At 35.0% G+C, this 16,516-nt stretch overlaps 1 protein-coding gene and 1 long non-coding RNA gene across 8 annotated transcripts; both read left to right on the plus strand.

The window, feature by feature from the left end:
• The first annotated feature begins 786 nt into the window (after positions 1-786).
• LOC112096255 lies at positions 787-6,368 on the plus strand. Of its 2 annotated transcripts, XR_002904365.1 has the most exons (6): positions 787-1,259; positions 2,347-2,466; positions 2,562-2,786; positions 2,899-3,008; positions 3,303-3,388; positions 3,494-6,368. It is a non-coding gene; the product is annotated as an uncharacterized LOC112096255 (long non-coding RNA). The 2 variants fall into 2 exon arrangements; XR_002904364.1 differs by lacking the exon at positions 2,899-3,008.
• Positions 6,369-6,888: 520 nt separating this feature from the next.
• On the plus strand, positions 6,889-16,174 carry LOC18034382. 6 transcript variants are annotated; one of them, XR_002904368.1, is made up of 12 exons: positions 6,889-7,882; positions 7,974-8,055; positions 8,153-9,038; positions 11,440-11,709; positions 12,237-12,363; positions 13,626-13,687; positions 13,797-14,018; positions 14,328-14,449; positions 14,810-14,948; positions 15,186-15,384; positions 15,576-15,860; positions 16,088-16,174. XR_002904368.1 is itself a non-coding variant. In XM_024179655.1 (10 exons), the coding sequence occupies exons 2-9, from the start codon at positions 10,712-10,714 to the stop codon at positions 15,342-15,344; spliced, it is 1,464 nt and encodes a 487-aa protein (XP_024035423.1). In that variant the 5' UTR covers positions 6,889-7,155; positions 10,610-10,711; the 3' UTR covers positions 15,345-15,384; positions 16,088-16,172. The 6 variants fall into 6 exon arrangements, 2 of the variants coding, with proteins under 2 accessions (XP_024035423.1, XP_024035424.1); XR_002904369.1 differs by lacking the exon at positions 7,974-8,055 and having other exon boundaries at positions 6,889-7,155; positions 8,887-9,038; XR_002904367.1 differs by lacking the exons at positions 7,974-8,055; positions 8,153-9,038 and adding an exon at positions 10,610-11,074 and having other exon boundaries at positions 6,889-7,155; positions 15,499-15,860.
• The last annotated feature ends 342 nt before the right edge of the window (positions 16,175-16,516 follow it).

Below are 16,516 nucleotides of genomic sequence, written 5' to 3' on the forward strand. Positions count from 1 at the left end.
CAGTACTTGCATGTGCTTCAATGGCAAGAACTTTAAGAGCTTCATTTTGCCAGATGGTGTGAACCCGAATGGCTTCGAGACTGCAATGGATGATGCTGGCGTTCTAACTGTTACCTTCACTAAACTCAAGCCGGAGAAGAAAAAGCTGGGGCCAATAGCGAAGAAGACGCTGGGATGTTTGGCTGATGCTGCTGGTATGCTGATATGTGAGAAGATAAGTGATGCGATTTGTCCAGGAGACTGCTAACAAGCTGGTGTCGTCGTGTCGGAATTTGCTTTATGTTCACGTATGTTGTTTCTATCGTTTATCTGTTAGTGTTAAAAAAACAACTGTGGACTCCAGAGTCTAGACCAGGTGTTGGTCAATTTCTGTCTTGTGTGGTGTTGTATCTCCTTTGTTTCAGTGGAAAAGAAGAGCTTTGTCTAATAAAAAATGATAAATGTTGTTGGGTAAAAAAAAAAAAATGCTTTCTTTGCCTTTTAAATAGTATTGAATGAAAAAAAAATGGTTCGTTTTTCTGCTCCCGATCGGGGAGCTCAAATGTTCCACTTTCATACGTACGTGCGTAACGAGATAGCCACAGGATAAAGGAGTAACTGCAGCGGGGTCAGGTGTAGAATCTGCAAGATGGCAGCATGGCATCAAATTCTTTTTTTTTTTTCCTAACCACGAGATGTTTTGGGAGGACCCATCCATAGGAGCCACCTTTAATCATTTTTTTTTAATTGTTACCGCTGGGACCATTTTTAAATTAAAAAAAAAAAACCAATTTGAGTGCATGGATAATGGGTTTGAGCCAATGGTCGAGCCATAGCCCCACATTTCCCCTTCGACAGCCTCCCATTTCAACGCAGTAGAGACAGAGTAAAGGCAACTTTTGAAGATAAGAACGAGACGACAAAGAAAATAAAATGACCCATGTCCATAGATATCTGCATCAAATCCTCAGGTCTCTGCACCGATACATACACAAATATTTCAAGATCATGACAACTTCTGCAACTCACTCCTTTGAGCTTCAAGCTGGCCATCGTATGAATAACTGGGTAATATGCGACAACAAAGATTTACCTTCACTGAACTGAAGCCAGAGCAAAAGCCGGAGTCAAGATCAAAGAAGATCCTGCGAGGTTTGGCTAAAGCAGTGCCTGTTTGTTTCTTGATAGGTTACGAGATAAGTTGAGCAGACTAGTAAATTAGCTGGTGTCTGGTTAGGTATTTGCTAACATCAGGTTCATGTATGGCGCATCATATTCATGTATGTTGTTCTGTCCTTTATGTATTAGTATTTGTAAATAACTCTAGAGTATCTTAATTAATGGATCTATCTTTTAAGGCCTGAATTTGGCACATGAAGTTTATTGAATGAAAGCAAATCAGGAGTTGGTCTTAAAAGCATGCTGTTCAAGGAATACAATACAAACAGTAAAATTATTTGAGACAATTCGCACGGCTTCCCTTTGAGTGAAAAATGATCTTTCATTCGTTTTAGCGTGTGTTTCATAATTCTCTCTTCTTTTTTTGGGCCCTCTCCTATTTTGGCTTGAATTAGTTGTTGTTGATTTGGTGAAAAAGCAAACTGCTCTACTCTAATACAATTGGTATTAGAGTAGTTCGCTTCACTGAAGTTGGACTTAAGAGTGTGTGTGGCTTTGTGACCGAAGGGGTGCCCCCTAGTCAGGGTGTGTGAGTTCCACCCTCTAAAGTTGGCCCCAGGGTGTGTGAGTGGCTTTGTGACCATGGGGTCGTCACCTAGTTGGGATGTGTGAGTTCTACCTTATGAGTTTGTAACAATTGATGTAGAGCAGTTTTATTGACCCAGGTAACAAATCTTTTTATATTTTTCTTTTGTGTTCTTTTATTGTTGATTTTACATGCTTCTTTGCATAAAAAATGTGGAAATTGTCTAATTAAGTCACAATGGTAAGAATCTGCAGTATTATTTTGAGGTTTGTTGGAAGGTAGTTTTGAAATTTGGGTACAAAGTCTCAAAGTCATTATAATTTTGAGTTCTGACCAGAGAAGGAAGATAAGAGTATATCAAACTTAAACCACAATTACATGATCACATTATTTCGGTTGCTTAGGCTATATGGGTAGACTGAAAGAAATAGTGACGATACTGATCATAACTGAGGAAAAGAAGAGCTAGCGTGAACATTTTGCACCACTGTATTATGAATATAATTCCTTCAAAGTAAAAGGCTCTATATATGGAATATTAAAATTGAATTGGAGTTGGTTATATACAATGTCTTATATGGTACACCATTATTATTAAAGTATGTAAATCAGTTCATTTGTCCTTCATGCCATGGCTAAATACTTTTTCATGCTTGTTGCAGACCTCTGTGGTTAATGTAGTGAGACGCTGCAGGATCTTGAGCCATTTAATAGGATGTGGCACTTGAGCGAGAATGGAGAACCTCGTGGGCAGTTTGATGTAATTATTGCTGCTCGTAATGGTGATATAGTGCTGCTACCTTTGCTCTCTCTCTCAGTAGAAATTTATTGTCTTAAGATTTTGCATTAAGAAAATGCATGTTTTTGTTTATTGCAGTGGCAAAATGTTAAAATAGGCTTGGCTATTGGGGAAAAAAAAGAAAAAAAGAAAAAAAAAGAAAATTTTCAGTTTTACATTCCATCATTACCCTGGATCCAGGAGTGGCAAAGGTTCAAGTTTTGTACAGCAGTGCAGGGAAACCCTATGTAAATCTAAACCCCTATGAGAGGGATCCCACTCCATGACAAATCTTGAGGGCTTTGAGTTGGAATACTCTGGCAGGTTAGAAGTTGTGTCAATTAATTATCTATAAAATATATGTTACATTGTATGACTATATAGTGATTCATTTTGGGATACGAGGACATCGCAAAGAGCTAAAAATTTCAAACAGGTTTCTTCCCTAGATTTGGTGAAAAGGTGATGGATAGATTACTGCTAATCTTCATAGCAATTTTCAGCTGTAAACATCTAGAAGGCTGGGACTAAATGCCATTTGATTAGGTTAGAATAATATGAGATGAGCTTTCAATCTATATCATTCATTCAATTGCTTTTTCAGATGTCCACAATTCATCATGTTGATAATATCCTGTTGGTGCCTAGTAAATTTCCTTTATGACTATGATATAAGGTGTTATGGAAGAGTTGAAAACATCTGATATAAATGAGTAGCTAGAATAGGTTCTGGATGATAAAAAATAAAAAAAAAATTATGCCTGTTTCTCTTCTTTTTCATCAGTTGATTGTAGACCATTAATTACCTATGTCCTTTTTTGTTTCGGCTTTGCTTTGCAGTAATAGTGCCCAGATGTAATGATAGGAAAATGTGCAAACCGGTTGTTGGTTCATCTGGTGTACCTCTAATAGCTAGAAAAATGAAGGTATATATCCTTTGAAATATTCAGTTTTTTAGTGTTATCTAAACAATGCTTTGCTTAGTCGACTATTCCTAAATTGTTTTGAAGTTTCATGTTGCATTTATCCAGTTTGTAGAGGATGCAATTAAGTTCTATATGGGCGTTCTTGCGGCATCTGAGGATCCCTGTCTACTAGTTAGTGCAGCATCATTTAAGGCACCTTTGTTAAAGGCTGTCTCATGGATGGAAAATAACTCAGAGAAGTTTTTTTGTTCCCAAAGTGACGGCGCTCATTGTTGGACCCTCTTCAGCACTGCAGCTTATGGAAAACGAAACAAGGTTCCACAGGTCTTTTTGCACATAAATGTGTGTCTTGTTTAAAATACTTGTTTTCACATGATTATATGCTAGCATTGGCACACTTTTTTTTATTTTTTTTAATCAATTGCTTGGACTCGTTGAATCCATTCATACTTCAGCTTGAAATCTGAGCTATTGAAACAAGGCTGCAATGAGTTCAATTTTGGACTATCCTTGTAGTTGTCATATTTCCTTATTGGATGTATCTTTTAAGTGCTGCATTTGGCATATGAAGTTTATTGAATGAAAGGAAATCAGGGGTTGGTCCCTAAGGCATGTTATTCAAGGAATGCATTACAAAAAGTAATATTATTTGAGACAATTCACAGGGCTTCCCTTGAGTGAACAAGAGTCACTTTACCATTTAAACTGGTAATATGCTCTTTCGGTTTATTCAAAGAATTATGAGAAGAACCTCAGGTGTGTTAATTGAAAAATGCCCAAAATGGATTATTCATATTCATGCCATTGAATCCCGGGTATGTTAATTTCAAACTCTAATTAAATGTTATAATCTTTCTTCATTCATTTTAGCATGCGTTCCATGATTCATGCTTTCTTCTTCCCCTTTTAATTTTTCCTTGTCTTCTGTTTTAGCTTCCATGATATTGGGAATTAGTTGTTATTGATGTGGTGAAAAAGGAATTGTTTTATTTGGATCCTAAGAGGGGTAATCCTGATCCTGATTATGGACTCCTTTCTGTTTGACACTGTTCATATTTGTAGGTTTCTTCAATATATTTCAGAGATAGCTACTGTAGTTATTTCATACAATGCCATGATACTGTTCATAACATAGAATATATAGTGAGGAAAACTGAAATTATAGATCTAAGATGAGATTTGTGGAGGTAAAACAAATTACCTTAGCTAAGTGCAGTGTGGCTATTGCTTTAACTAAAACAAATGAGATTTGTCGCTAACTGTTTGGCTTTTAACTGTGAATAGACCCTGCAACAGCTAGGAAATGTGGAGCTTGGCTATTATGTCATGAGTTACATGGAGTACATAATAGCCGACGTTGGTTTGCTAATGAACAAATTGTGTTACTGATAATAAAATAATATCACGTTTGTTTTATAGCGTATATGTGGCATTGCATTGGAAGTTTGATGACATTGGTTTTATGGTTAACAGTTCAATAGGACACCTACACTGAGGCTGAAATAGACGAGGTTCAGTCGGAGTGGGCTAACCATTTTTATGAAATCTTTGACGCAGCATCAAAATGTTTAGTATAAACGTGAAACAATACATGTGCCTTATTATTATGTCTCATTTATTAGAGCTTGGTGAAATTTGAGTTGTATTGTGAAACAATAATGTTTTGAGTTGACGTTGTGATGCCACTTTTACTTCTTACAATAATGTGCTAATGTCGTTATCTGTGTGAATATTTTTAGTTCTTACAATAATGCTATTTGATTTCTGATAATTAGTGATAGGGTATGGAAAGCAAAACAAGGTTCTGCAGGTCGGTTCATAAATAAATATATGTTTTTGTTGTAAATATACGTTTACGTTCACACACTGTTTAACCAATTGCTTAGGGCACTAGCATGCTTGAATAGATTCACAATTCAGATTGAAATCCGAAGCTATTAAAACAGGCCGCAATGAGTTCAGTTTTTATGTGCATATTTGTGTAGACTTGGTAATAATATTAGCTTGATCATCTGCCTTATACTTGAATCAACATGACATTTCAATTTTACAGCATAGATTTATATTGCAATTTAGTTTTTCTTCAATTTAGCTTCAGAAGTCGATTTGGACAGATCTGACAAGTGATTTTGTGGACTTGCATGTAGTTCTGATTTATTTTCGGGGTTACGCTCATTTGGAAAACAAAAAATAGAAGATGTGATTGCAATTTCTTAAATATTTGGAACGTGTTATGTTCATTTGTTTCAAATCACATGCTTCTTATTTTAGTCTGCTTTTGACTGTATCGTTTCATGTAAGTTGGCTTTGATGCCTCCAAAATTTAGATGCTCTGAACTTCTGAGAAACGATAAGAAGTAATTTTTTAATCAAATAATTAAATTTAAAATTTCTTTTCAATGGTGTTATCTAAATAATTTTTTTTGTATCTTAATTGTAATTTTGATCATCTAGTTTTACATGAAATTAGAACAAAAACACAAACTTTGGAGGAAGAGAGAAGCCTGTGTGTGTGAAGCAAGACTGTAGGTGCATTTGCTTAAGTTTCTCTGATAAACTGTGTCTGCAATTTTTATTTTTATTTATTAATTATTTTTTGAAGTCTCAACATATCTGAATATATATAACTGAAAAATATGTTTGTTTTTATCTATTCTTTTTAAGGTCCGACTATAGGTACTTATGAGTAGTTTGGTTTTGTAAATGAATTTGAGAGTTTAAATTTAAACTGTTGACTTCAGACATAAGGTACAAGTAAAAAAATCTTAGCCTTTTCTATTAAGATGAAAATATCATACAATCAATGATAATTGAAAAAAACAATCTAAACAGTCTAAATGTCTTAAAATAAGTTACCTTAAAAAAAAAAATTCCAAGTCGAGTGAAATCTTCTCAAGCGTGGAGAGTTGTATTATAGATTCTGACATGGATAAGAGAACCTTTCTCAAGTGTTTATGCGGTCTTGTTACACCACATGTGTGCATATCTGATACCAAGAAAAATTCACAGATTAGAATGAATAATTTCTATGTTTAATTGATGAGAATTACTCCTCTTTAAATAGATTACAGGGGAATAAATCAAATCCCACAAAATCAGAGCTATAATAGCTAGAAATCTAATTCTAAGGAAACAAATCAGTAAACCTATTTAAGGAAATAAATCTTGCCAAATAACATAGATCCTAATATATACAATTCTAATTATGTATAATTCTGATTTCATCCACACATATATTTACTTTGCTTGAGCAATGTCTTTAGACCAAGCTTGCCTTCAAGAAAGTCATGAGTCTGTTCTGAGAGTCCTTTTGTGAGGATATCAGCCAGTTGGTGAGATGTAGGCACATATTCAAGCTTGATAATGTTTCCATCAAGCTTTTCTTTAATAAAATGTCAATCAACCTCCACGTGTTTAGTCCTATCATGATGAACAGGATTGTGAGCTATACTAATTGCTGACTTATTATCACAATAGAGCAGCATAGGTTCTTCAAATCGTAATGAGAAACAGGAGGAGCTTTATGTGGAATGTAAAAATTTTGATGTTGATGTAACTGACGACACAAACGACTAGCCGGAAGTGCAAAAGTCAAACTCTCTATCTAAATCTCGTGGTCCTGCTAATGTGCGTACAAGTTTTACTGTTCCACTGCCCTTTGCTATGGCAACTGAAAAACGTGCTTCGGGCACAACTAGACATGGGGGGCCAAAACTGCAGCTGAAAGCAGTAATGTGCAATCCCTTATGCCAAAGAAGAATTCACAGGTAACTTAAATCCTCAATTGGATAAATTGTGAAAGCTACTATTCTTTATTATTAAGTTGAAAGATCAATGAACTTAACGAGAAACTTGACATTAACTACAGCCAATATAATTGGTGGTCTGACGAGGCAAAAAAATTCCAACTATTTGTAAGGAGTTAGGCAACTTTATCAAGCAAATAGATAACAAATTCAACCAATGGAGTTTGTACTTTATAAAGTTGCCTAAAAATAGTTTTTCTTGCATTAAAGTGTAGGTTTCCTTAAATCTGTTCAAGAAAAAATTTAAAAAAATTCTTAACCACTTTACTATATTTTCATTTTATTTTCGTGTTAGGAATCTTTACCCACTATATGCCTTCTTGATTCAGTCTGTATGCTTGATTTAATTGGAACTGCTCTACATTATAACCTTTGTTTTGTTTTGCTTCCCTGGTGCACCTTGGGAAAGTCCTTAGCTCGTAGATTTGTAATCTTGTGATCCTATTTGCTTTACATTCAAAAAGAATATCTTGCTAACTGAATAAGCAATTTGTATGGTGCGTGAAGTCTGATGGGAATTCAAAATCATCGTGATCTTGTTCGCAATGATCAATGTTGTACAAATTATGGATTTTAAGTTTTTGCTAGTCTTTGATATTCTGCAATTTCTTTTGGCCAAACTCACCCCTGAATCAAGGAAGCTATCGCAACTTGATAACAAGAAGCTTCTTGATGAAGAACATAGTTGGTCTGTTGCTTCCTCGCATCCTTTGTTTCTTATTTTAGTGTGCTTTTTATTTCAGTGTGCTTTTAACTATTGTTGGCTTTGATATACATAGAATGGAAGCATCTATACAAAAGGTAATTGTTGGAATGGCTCCAAAATTTATATGCTCTGAACGTGCTAGGAAACAGGAGGAGGTATTTTTCATTTATCAAATAATTAAATAGAAAATTAATTTTCAAATGTGTTATCTAAATAATGTTTTTGTATCTTCTTGTCATTTCCATCTTCTAGTTTTGTACTAAATTAGAGCAAAAACACAAAGCTTTGGAGGAAGAGAGAAGCAACTTTGAAGTTGCATTTTCTTAAGTATCTCCGATGTACTGTGTCTGCAATCGTCATTATATCTTATTGCAGACATCTGAAGATGTTTGTGAAATAGTAATGTTTGAGTTGATGTTCTGATGCCATTTTTAGTTCTTACAATAATGAGTTGATGTCCTTATCTGTGTGAATATTTTTAGTTCTTACAATAATGCTATTTGATTTCTGATAATTAGTGAGTGGGTACGGAAAGCGAATTAAGGTTCATAAATACATATATGTTTACTTTCACACACTTTTTTACCAATTGCTGAGAGCACTGGCATAGTAGAATAGATTCATTCTTCAGCTTGAAATCCCAAGCTGTTGAAACAGGCCGTAATGAGTTCAGTTTTATGTGCATTTTTTGTCTTGGTAATAAAATTAGCTTGATTTTCTGCCTTATATTTTGAATCAATATGATATTTCAATTTTACAGTGTAGATTTATGTTGCAATTTAGCTTCGGAAAGAGTGGTCGATTTGGACAGTCTGGTTTTGCTCATTTGAAAAACGAAATGGAGCATGTGATTCCAATTTCTTAAATATTTGAAATAATTTGAGATTTTCACTAACGTTTTCTAAACAATCATGATTAGCATAGAAATTTAAGAAAACTCTGTTCCTTTGTAATGACTTAGGTTGATTTCTGTTTTCGGGGTGCAGTCGTGCAGAGGTGGCTCTTCCGACTAATACTCCGAGTATGCCATGTATCTTTTATCTCCATGGAAGGGATGGTATATTTAGCGATTGGTTGTGGGTTCAAGTTTAGAGTCGGCGAGTCAGCAGCCTTAACTGGGATGGCTCTTGCTGATCATGTAAGCAAATAATATGATTTTCATTTGCTTGCTTGGTTTTATTTATATAGCTTCAAATAAATCTGGGACTTGACATTCATTTTTCACTGTTCTACAATGTTATAAACCTGGTTTACAACATAGTAAAAGTTTGTTTACAATTTTGTAAACACGTCCCAAACTCTAATACAATCCAAAATTCTTAGATTAGTAAGTTTTCTTGTATGTATATATATATATATATATATATATATATATATATATATATAATGAGATCTGATCAGGTAGGCGATCTCGCTCTCTTAGATCCAACATGATCAGCCTCATCTTGAAGAGAGCTGTGCAGCTTTTTGCTTCCTACCGCACGGCTCTTTCTCGCACGCTTTTGGAGAGCGAGATATATCGCCCACCTGATCAAAGTCCTATATATGTGTGTGCGCGCGCGCGTGTGATGATCGACAATTAATATCAAGTAAAATGATCTGTAACACAACATTTATATTCCTATATGGGGACATTTAAACATGAACTTTTATACTTGGCATCAATTTAGATTGAGATATCAGGGAAGGAATTTCAAAAAATAAGCTGGAAGCTTGATTATTCATATATAAATAATGTGATCTACATCGATTGCAGATTATTTATGAAGTGGTGGAGTTCGTACATCAATAAAATTTTTACTATTGATCTACATCAATAGTAATGAACTTGAGAGTGGCAGTTTTTGAAATCTTTTGTACATTTATACGAGTTGTATCGAGATTCTGTGGACATTCTTTCTTCTAATTTTGATCTATGCATCACAATTTTATGATCCTTGTATCTTAAATCAAACTTTGTTGCTGCAGGTTCAATATTCTGGACTTCTCTTATTGAGAGGCTACCCTTCTGAGTATCTGCTTTCAATTATCACTTGCAGCTTCTAATAGTTTGCAAACCAAATATGGTTTTATATGTTCATGCACTTGCAGTGTAATTTGTTTAATATGTTTGGTTAATACAAATTTCAAAGACAAAAAACAAAACAAGTGAAACAACTATTTATTCCAACTTCCAAGTGTATATTCTATATCTTGGACAGCATTGAACTCTTTTTTTGAAAAAAAAAAATATTGTTACAATTCCCACATTTATAATCTAAAATATAGTGGGGATCTAAATACATATATTTAGTAATACAACTTTGAAATCTGTGGAGCAATTACTTGAAAATAGGTTTCCACTAATATTTGGGAAGATATTTACTCTTAATTATTCTAAGTGTATATTTTATGTCCTTGATAGCGTTGAACTTTTCTTTTGTTCTTTTTTTTTTTTTTCAAAATTATTACAATTTACACATATATTTCAATCTAAAATTTGCTGGGGGGCACTAGCACAAGAACTCAATACAATAATTTAGAAAGAAGCCCGTGGAGCTGTAGCTCGAAATTTTGTCCGCATTAATACTCGGAGAGATATATGTGGCTAAAATATTTAGTAAAGATAAATTAAAATCAAATATATCATATAAAAATTAATCCAAAATTCAACATATGATGCGATCTTAATTAATGATAAATTTGAATCCTATTAAACTCCTTTTGCAGCTACAAAAAAAAAAAAAAAGTATTTCAGCAGAGAGCAGGGCAGCATCAAGTATAAAAACATAGGATAAGGAACAAGATTATAACGAACAAAACTACCAGTAAATGATGGCCACTTTCATTTCCTCTGCATCTTCATCTTTTCTGATTCTTCAACCGTTAAAACCCCCAAAACACTCAAGACTCTCAAAAGCAAAGACACTTACTTCAACCATTAAAGCAACTTCTTCTCAGCCAAAACCCAACAACGCAAATGCTAGAAAACCCACTCCAAGAAACCGCAGAAGGTCGTCCTATGGCAGTTCGAGAAGGTCAGCTCTCAAGAAAACATTCGCTCAAGAGCAAGTCACGTTCACTGCACCCGTCTCCAGTGACCCGCATGTGGGGATTATTGGTGGAGGCATGGCCGGTCTCGCTTGTGCTTTGAGTTTGGATAAGAGAGGTGTCAAGTCCACTGTTTTTGACACGGTTTGTCATTTGTCTGGTTTCTTGGCCTTTGCTTTTTTTTCTGTACTTTTGTGTTTTTTATTGGAGAGCTTGGAGTGGGTGGCCAATTCAATTATCTGTTTAATATGGTTAGGTTGTGTTTGTATTTGAGAGTATACGCTTGTATAATGGTAATGTAAAAAATTTGCTGTCAAAAGTCTAGCATGTGTTGTTATGCATTGAATTTTGATTATAAGCATGTTTTGGAATTGAGGTTCTCTGACCTTTGATCCGCGTTTGTTGAGGAATGAAATTAAAACATTAGCTGCTAAATAAAAGTGGGGGTTTATCGAATATTTTAGTCAACCACATTTATGTATTCTTAACACTGTGCTTTGCTATATCAGGGGAATCATGGCTTGGGAGGAAGAATGGGAACCAGAATGATTGGTCCTCAACCACTGATATTTGATCATGCTGCTCAATTCTTTACTGTGAATGATTCTCAGTTTCATGAGTTGGTTGATGGTTGGTTGGAGAGAGGTCTGGTGCGACCATGGGAAGGTGTGATTGGAGAGCTTGAAGTGGGTGGCCAATTCACTCCATTTCCTTCTTCACCTCCAAAATACATCGGTGTTAATGGGATGCGCCCTCTTGCGGACTCTTTATTGGCGCAGGTGACAAATCTTTGTTTTGCTTTTGTGTTCTTTTCTTGTTGATTCTATCATGCTTCTTTGGATTAAAAGGAGAAAATTGTCTAATCAAATCACAATGGTAAAAAAACCGAAGTATTGTTTTGAAGTTTGGTGGAAGGTAGTGTTGCTGCTTGGGTATTCAAAGTCCCAAAATCATTATACCGTTGAGGTTCTACCAGAGAACGAAGATAAGAGTATATAAACTAAAAGCTATAATTACATGGTCACATGATTTTAATTGCTTAGGCTGCATGACTATACTTAATGAAATGGGCCGATAATGATCATAACTGACGAAAAGAATAACCAGCATGAACATTTTGCACCGCTGTATGATGACTACAATTCCTGTGAAGTAACAGGCTCCATATGTGGATAATGGATTATTAATAGTGAGTTGGAGTTAGTTATATACAACATCTTAAATGGCATACCTTACTTTTAAATCAAGTAAATAAGTTCCTCTGTCCCTCATGCCTTGGCTTAATTCATTTTGATTCTTGTTGCAGACCTCTATGGTTAGCATAGTGAGACCTTGCTGGATAAGTAATCTTCAGCCATTTAATGGGATGTGGCACTTGAGCGAGAATGTGAAACTACGTGGGCAGTTTGACGTGGTCGTTATTGCTCATAATGGTGATTCAGTGCTCCTATCCTTTCTCGTTTTCTCTCTCTGTGGATTGTTATAGTCTTACATTTGCATTCCAAAAATGCAGATTATTGTTTTTTGCAGTTGCATTGTCAATTGGATTGAATATCTCTCATTGTGAGAGTTCCTCTCATTATATAGAAACTGTAGAGATTTACAAGGCTGATTTTCAGCTATTACATCAACCAAATCTAGGCTAATTTCTAGTAATTAGATCTATCTAAACAAGGAAATTACAGATACTCCTAATTACAATATATATACAGCTATGATACATAATTTATGCCTTGATATATGCTGTCATCCCCCCTCAAATTGATGCTGATCGATCAAGAAGCATCAATTTGCTCACAAGAAACTGATGACGCTTTCGTGTCATAGCCTTGGTAAATACATCAGCTCTCTGGAGAGTAGTGGAAATATGAGGAAGAGAAATAATACGAGTGTCCAAAGTTATAGTCTTGCATTTGCATTCCAAAAATGCAGGTTATTGTTTTTCGCAGTTGCATGAATGTGACAATTGGCTTTGCTATTGGAAAAATATATATATATATTTCTGATTTTAGTCTCTATCATTACAGTGGATTAGGAATGGCAAATAATCTGGTTTATTACAGGGAAATCCTACCCAAATCCAAACTCCTATGGAAGGGGTCCCTCTCCCTAACCATCCTGGAATACCCTGGGGGGTTAGAATGCATATAGTGTTACATTATATAACTTTATAGTTGGGGATTCAATTAATCTAGATTCAGAAGCTGAAATTTCACCTCGACCATCAATAGGTTTAGCCAGGGCATTTATAACACGACCTAAATAAGCCTTGCACTGAGTTCTTATGTTTTCTGGGATACTAGGGCTTCAAAAAGGGCTGAAAACTTCATAGAATTTCATACTGATTTTTCACTGTCAATTTGGAGAAAATGATGACTAGATTACAAGTAAGATTAAGAGCAACTTGTAAATTTAATCAACTGGAAGACTGGTATTGAATGGCTATTAGTTAGGTTAGAATAAGATGAGCTAGACTATCAAGTTGTGCCATTCATTCACTGGCCGTTGAGTATTACGTAGGTTGTTATGGAAGAGTTAAAAAATATCTATATAAATTTAACAACCACATTAGGTTTCTAGATTCAGAAGTCGAGGTTATGTTTTTTTGCTGACTCTTTCGACTGTTAATTGCCTGTCTTTTTCTGTTTACATTTTGGCTTAGCTTTGTAATAATAGTTCCTTCATGTAATGATAGGAAAATGTGCAAACCGGTTGCTTGGTTCATCTGGCTTACCTCAAATAACTAGACAAATGAAGGTATATGCTTTGAAATGTTCAGTTCTTTTAATATTATCTAGCCTATGTTTTATTCAGTAGCCAATTCCAATTATTTTGAAGATTCATAACCCATTTTCCTGGTTTGTAGAGGCTGGAACTAAGTTCTGTATGGGCCCTTCTTGCTGCATTTGAGGACCCCCTCCCACTGGGCAGTGCATCAACATTTGAAGGCGCCTTTGTGAAAGGTGTTGATTCTGTCTCATGGATGGCAAATAACTCAGCAAAACTTTTGAATTCTCAGAGTGATGCTCCTCACTGTTGGACCTTCTTCAGCACTGCAGCTTACGGAAAACAAAACAAGGTTCCACAGGTCAGTTTGTATATAAATGTGGGTGTTGTTTGAAGTACTTGCTTACACATGATAATATGCTAGCATTGGCACACTTTTTAACCAATTGCCTAGATTTGAATCCATTCATGCTTCAGCTTGAACTCCAAGCTATAGAAACAAGGCTGCAATAAGTTCTGTCTTTTTGTACATATTTATGTTCCCTTTTATACTTGAATCAATATGACATTTCAATTTTACAGCGAACTTTGGTGCTGTGTAGATACGTATATGTTGCAATTTAGGCTTTCTGCAAGATTTTTTATGATATTTTTTTTTATCATTTATTAGGAAAATATCCCAACTGCAACAGCAGAGAAGGTGAAAACAGGTATGCTCGAGGGTGTTGAAGCTGCACTTGGCCGACCGAAAGGTTCACTTCAGAAGCCCATTTATTCTCGAGTCCAGTTATGGTAAGACTCCACTTTTAAGGACATGACCTTGTAATTTCATTTTTTTATCATGTCCAATCTGGATCCTTGTAACCTACTTGACCTATAACTATTTGCTGTTGGTGTTGGTTTAGAATGAGTGGTTGATTTGGACAAGCTTGACAAGTTATTGTGTGGACTTGTGTATAGTACTAATTCTATTTTCCTGTTACGCTTATTTGAAAAAAAGATGGTACATGTCATTCCAATTTATTAAATATATAAAACAACTTGAGAATTTCATAATTAAGAAAATAGTTCCTCTGTGATGAATTAGGTATTTGTTTATTTATATATCTATTTTATTTATTTATTTCTTTTTTGGGTTGGGGGAATGTGTAGGGGTGCAGCTCTTCCAACTAATACTCCAAGTATTCCATGTATCTTTGATCCTCATGGAAGGGCCGGTATATGTGGCGATTGGCTGTTGGGTTCAAGCGTAGAGTCAGCTGCATTGAGTGGCATGGCTCTTGCCAATCATGTAAGCAAGAATATGATTTTCATTTGCTTATTTGGTTTTATTTTGTGCATGTAACCATATATTTCATGGTTGATATAATAAATAAAATAAATCTAGGACAACCATTCTATCCCTATATGGACATCTAAATATAATTTGTAGATTGGCTTCAATCAGGTTGAAATATCAGACAAGTTTCAAGAACATTAGCTTGAAACTTGATTATTCTTATATAAATAACGTAATTGGTCTATGTAGATTGCAGACTATTTAGGAAGTGATGGAGTTCGTCCTGAGGAATTTGCTGTCGGTTTACACAAAGACTTTCAGTCGCTCCAAGGACATGATATTGGACAATTCCCGGGTTTGAAGTCCATGGAAAAAGAGCAAGTTCAAGCATATGAGCTTACTTCTTGAATCCCTAAGCAGGCCACGAACATTTCTAGAGTTTTTCAAGGTATACTTCTATTCATACACTGTTTATGGCTTTCTGTTTTTCACTTGGGTTACTGTCATGTTAATTCTCTTGGTTTTTATAGCTAGGATTAAGAAGTTTATTCACAAAATGCAGTTATTGGCATAGTTGCTAAGCAAGCATCCTGAAATTCTTTTTGTGATGCCATCCATTATGAAACGTAATGAATACAGATGCAAAGGAAAGCGGATTCTTCGGGCAGCTAAATCCTTGCAGAAAACTTGTTTTCAGTAGCATAGGTGACAGGAATCGTGATATTTCCCCAGCTTTCATGGAAGAAAAATAAAAAATTTCTAATAACTGTAACCCTTTTGAGTTCTCCACAAATCAGTTTGAATATGAAGCCAAATATCAGATGCATATTTACAGGCTTCTTTCAGAGCAACAAAGTTTAATGCTATCAGTTGTTTTGGGTTCAAGTGATCAGAGCTTCATCCGGCACAAGCATGCCAAACAGAGTATGAAAAATTTTGAAACCTACAGTTAAAAATTCTCAAGTTCCGTATTTGACCTGTAGTCACATTCAAGTTTATACACGACTGCTGATATATGAAATGACATTTTTATTCAGTTCCAGAAAAGTCGCATGCAGAGGATTTAAGTTTCATATTAATGGAATGGTTTTGAGCTTCATTATTATATTTTTTTTAAAAATAATTAATGGAGTTAACATTACTTATTACAGGAAAACAAAGAAAGATTAATTCTCCATGGGAAAAGCGTTGAAAGAAGCTTCTCATGAGCGCAATCAGTCCCTCAGTTGCTTGCCATGGTATCTTTTCCATACTTTTACACATGTTGATAAAATTCTTTCTTGGTTAAATAATTTGGAGAGAGAGCTGTTCATTGGCAACACAAGCAACAAAATATCACACACAAATTAATTCCAACAAAAATAATATTTTTACACGAGAGACTTGTGTGAGAGAAGAGGGTTAATTAGATGATTACCATTGAGATCACAAGTTGGAGCGAAATGAACACAGGCAATTGAGCAAGCTGTGACAGAGTCTGTCGAGCTGAAGAAATTGAAAACTCTTTGGCATTTGTCTGCAAGCTTTAAAGCCGTCCGAAAACCATTGTGCTTCTGCTAATTTAACTTGATAGCCAGCAA

The sequence above is a fragment of the Citrus clementina genome, unplaced genomic scaffold (genome assembly GCF_000493195.1).
Source record: "Citrus clementina cultivar Clemenules unplaced genomic scaffold, Citrus_clementina_v1.0 scaffold_8, whole genome shotgun sequence".
NCBI lineage: Eukaryota > Viridiplantae > Streptophyta > Magnoliopsida > Sapindales > Rutaceae > Citrus > Citrus x clementina.

Bases quoted from the DNA above. Each gene is read 5' to 3' on its own strand.
- LOC18034382 (XM_024179655.1), top strand. From the start codon at position 10,712: ATGATGGCCACTTTCATTTCCTCTGCATCTTCATCTTTTCTGATTCTT. The intron at 11,710-12,236 runs GTGACAAATCTT...TTCTTGTTGCAG, and splicing joins CGGACTCTTTATTGGCGCAG to ACCTCTATGGTTAGCATAGT. The intron at 14,019-14,327 runs GTCAGTTTGTAT...ATCATTTATTAG, and splicing joins AACAAAACAAGGTTCCACAG to GAAAATATCCCAACTGCAAC.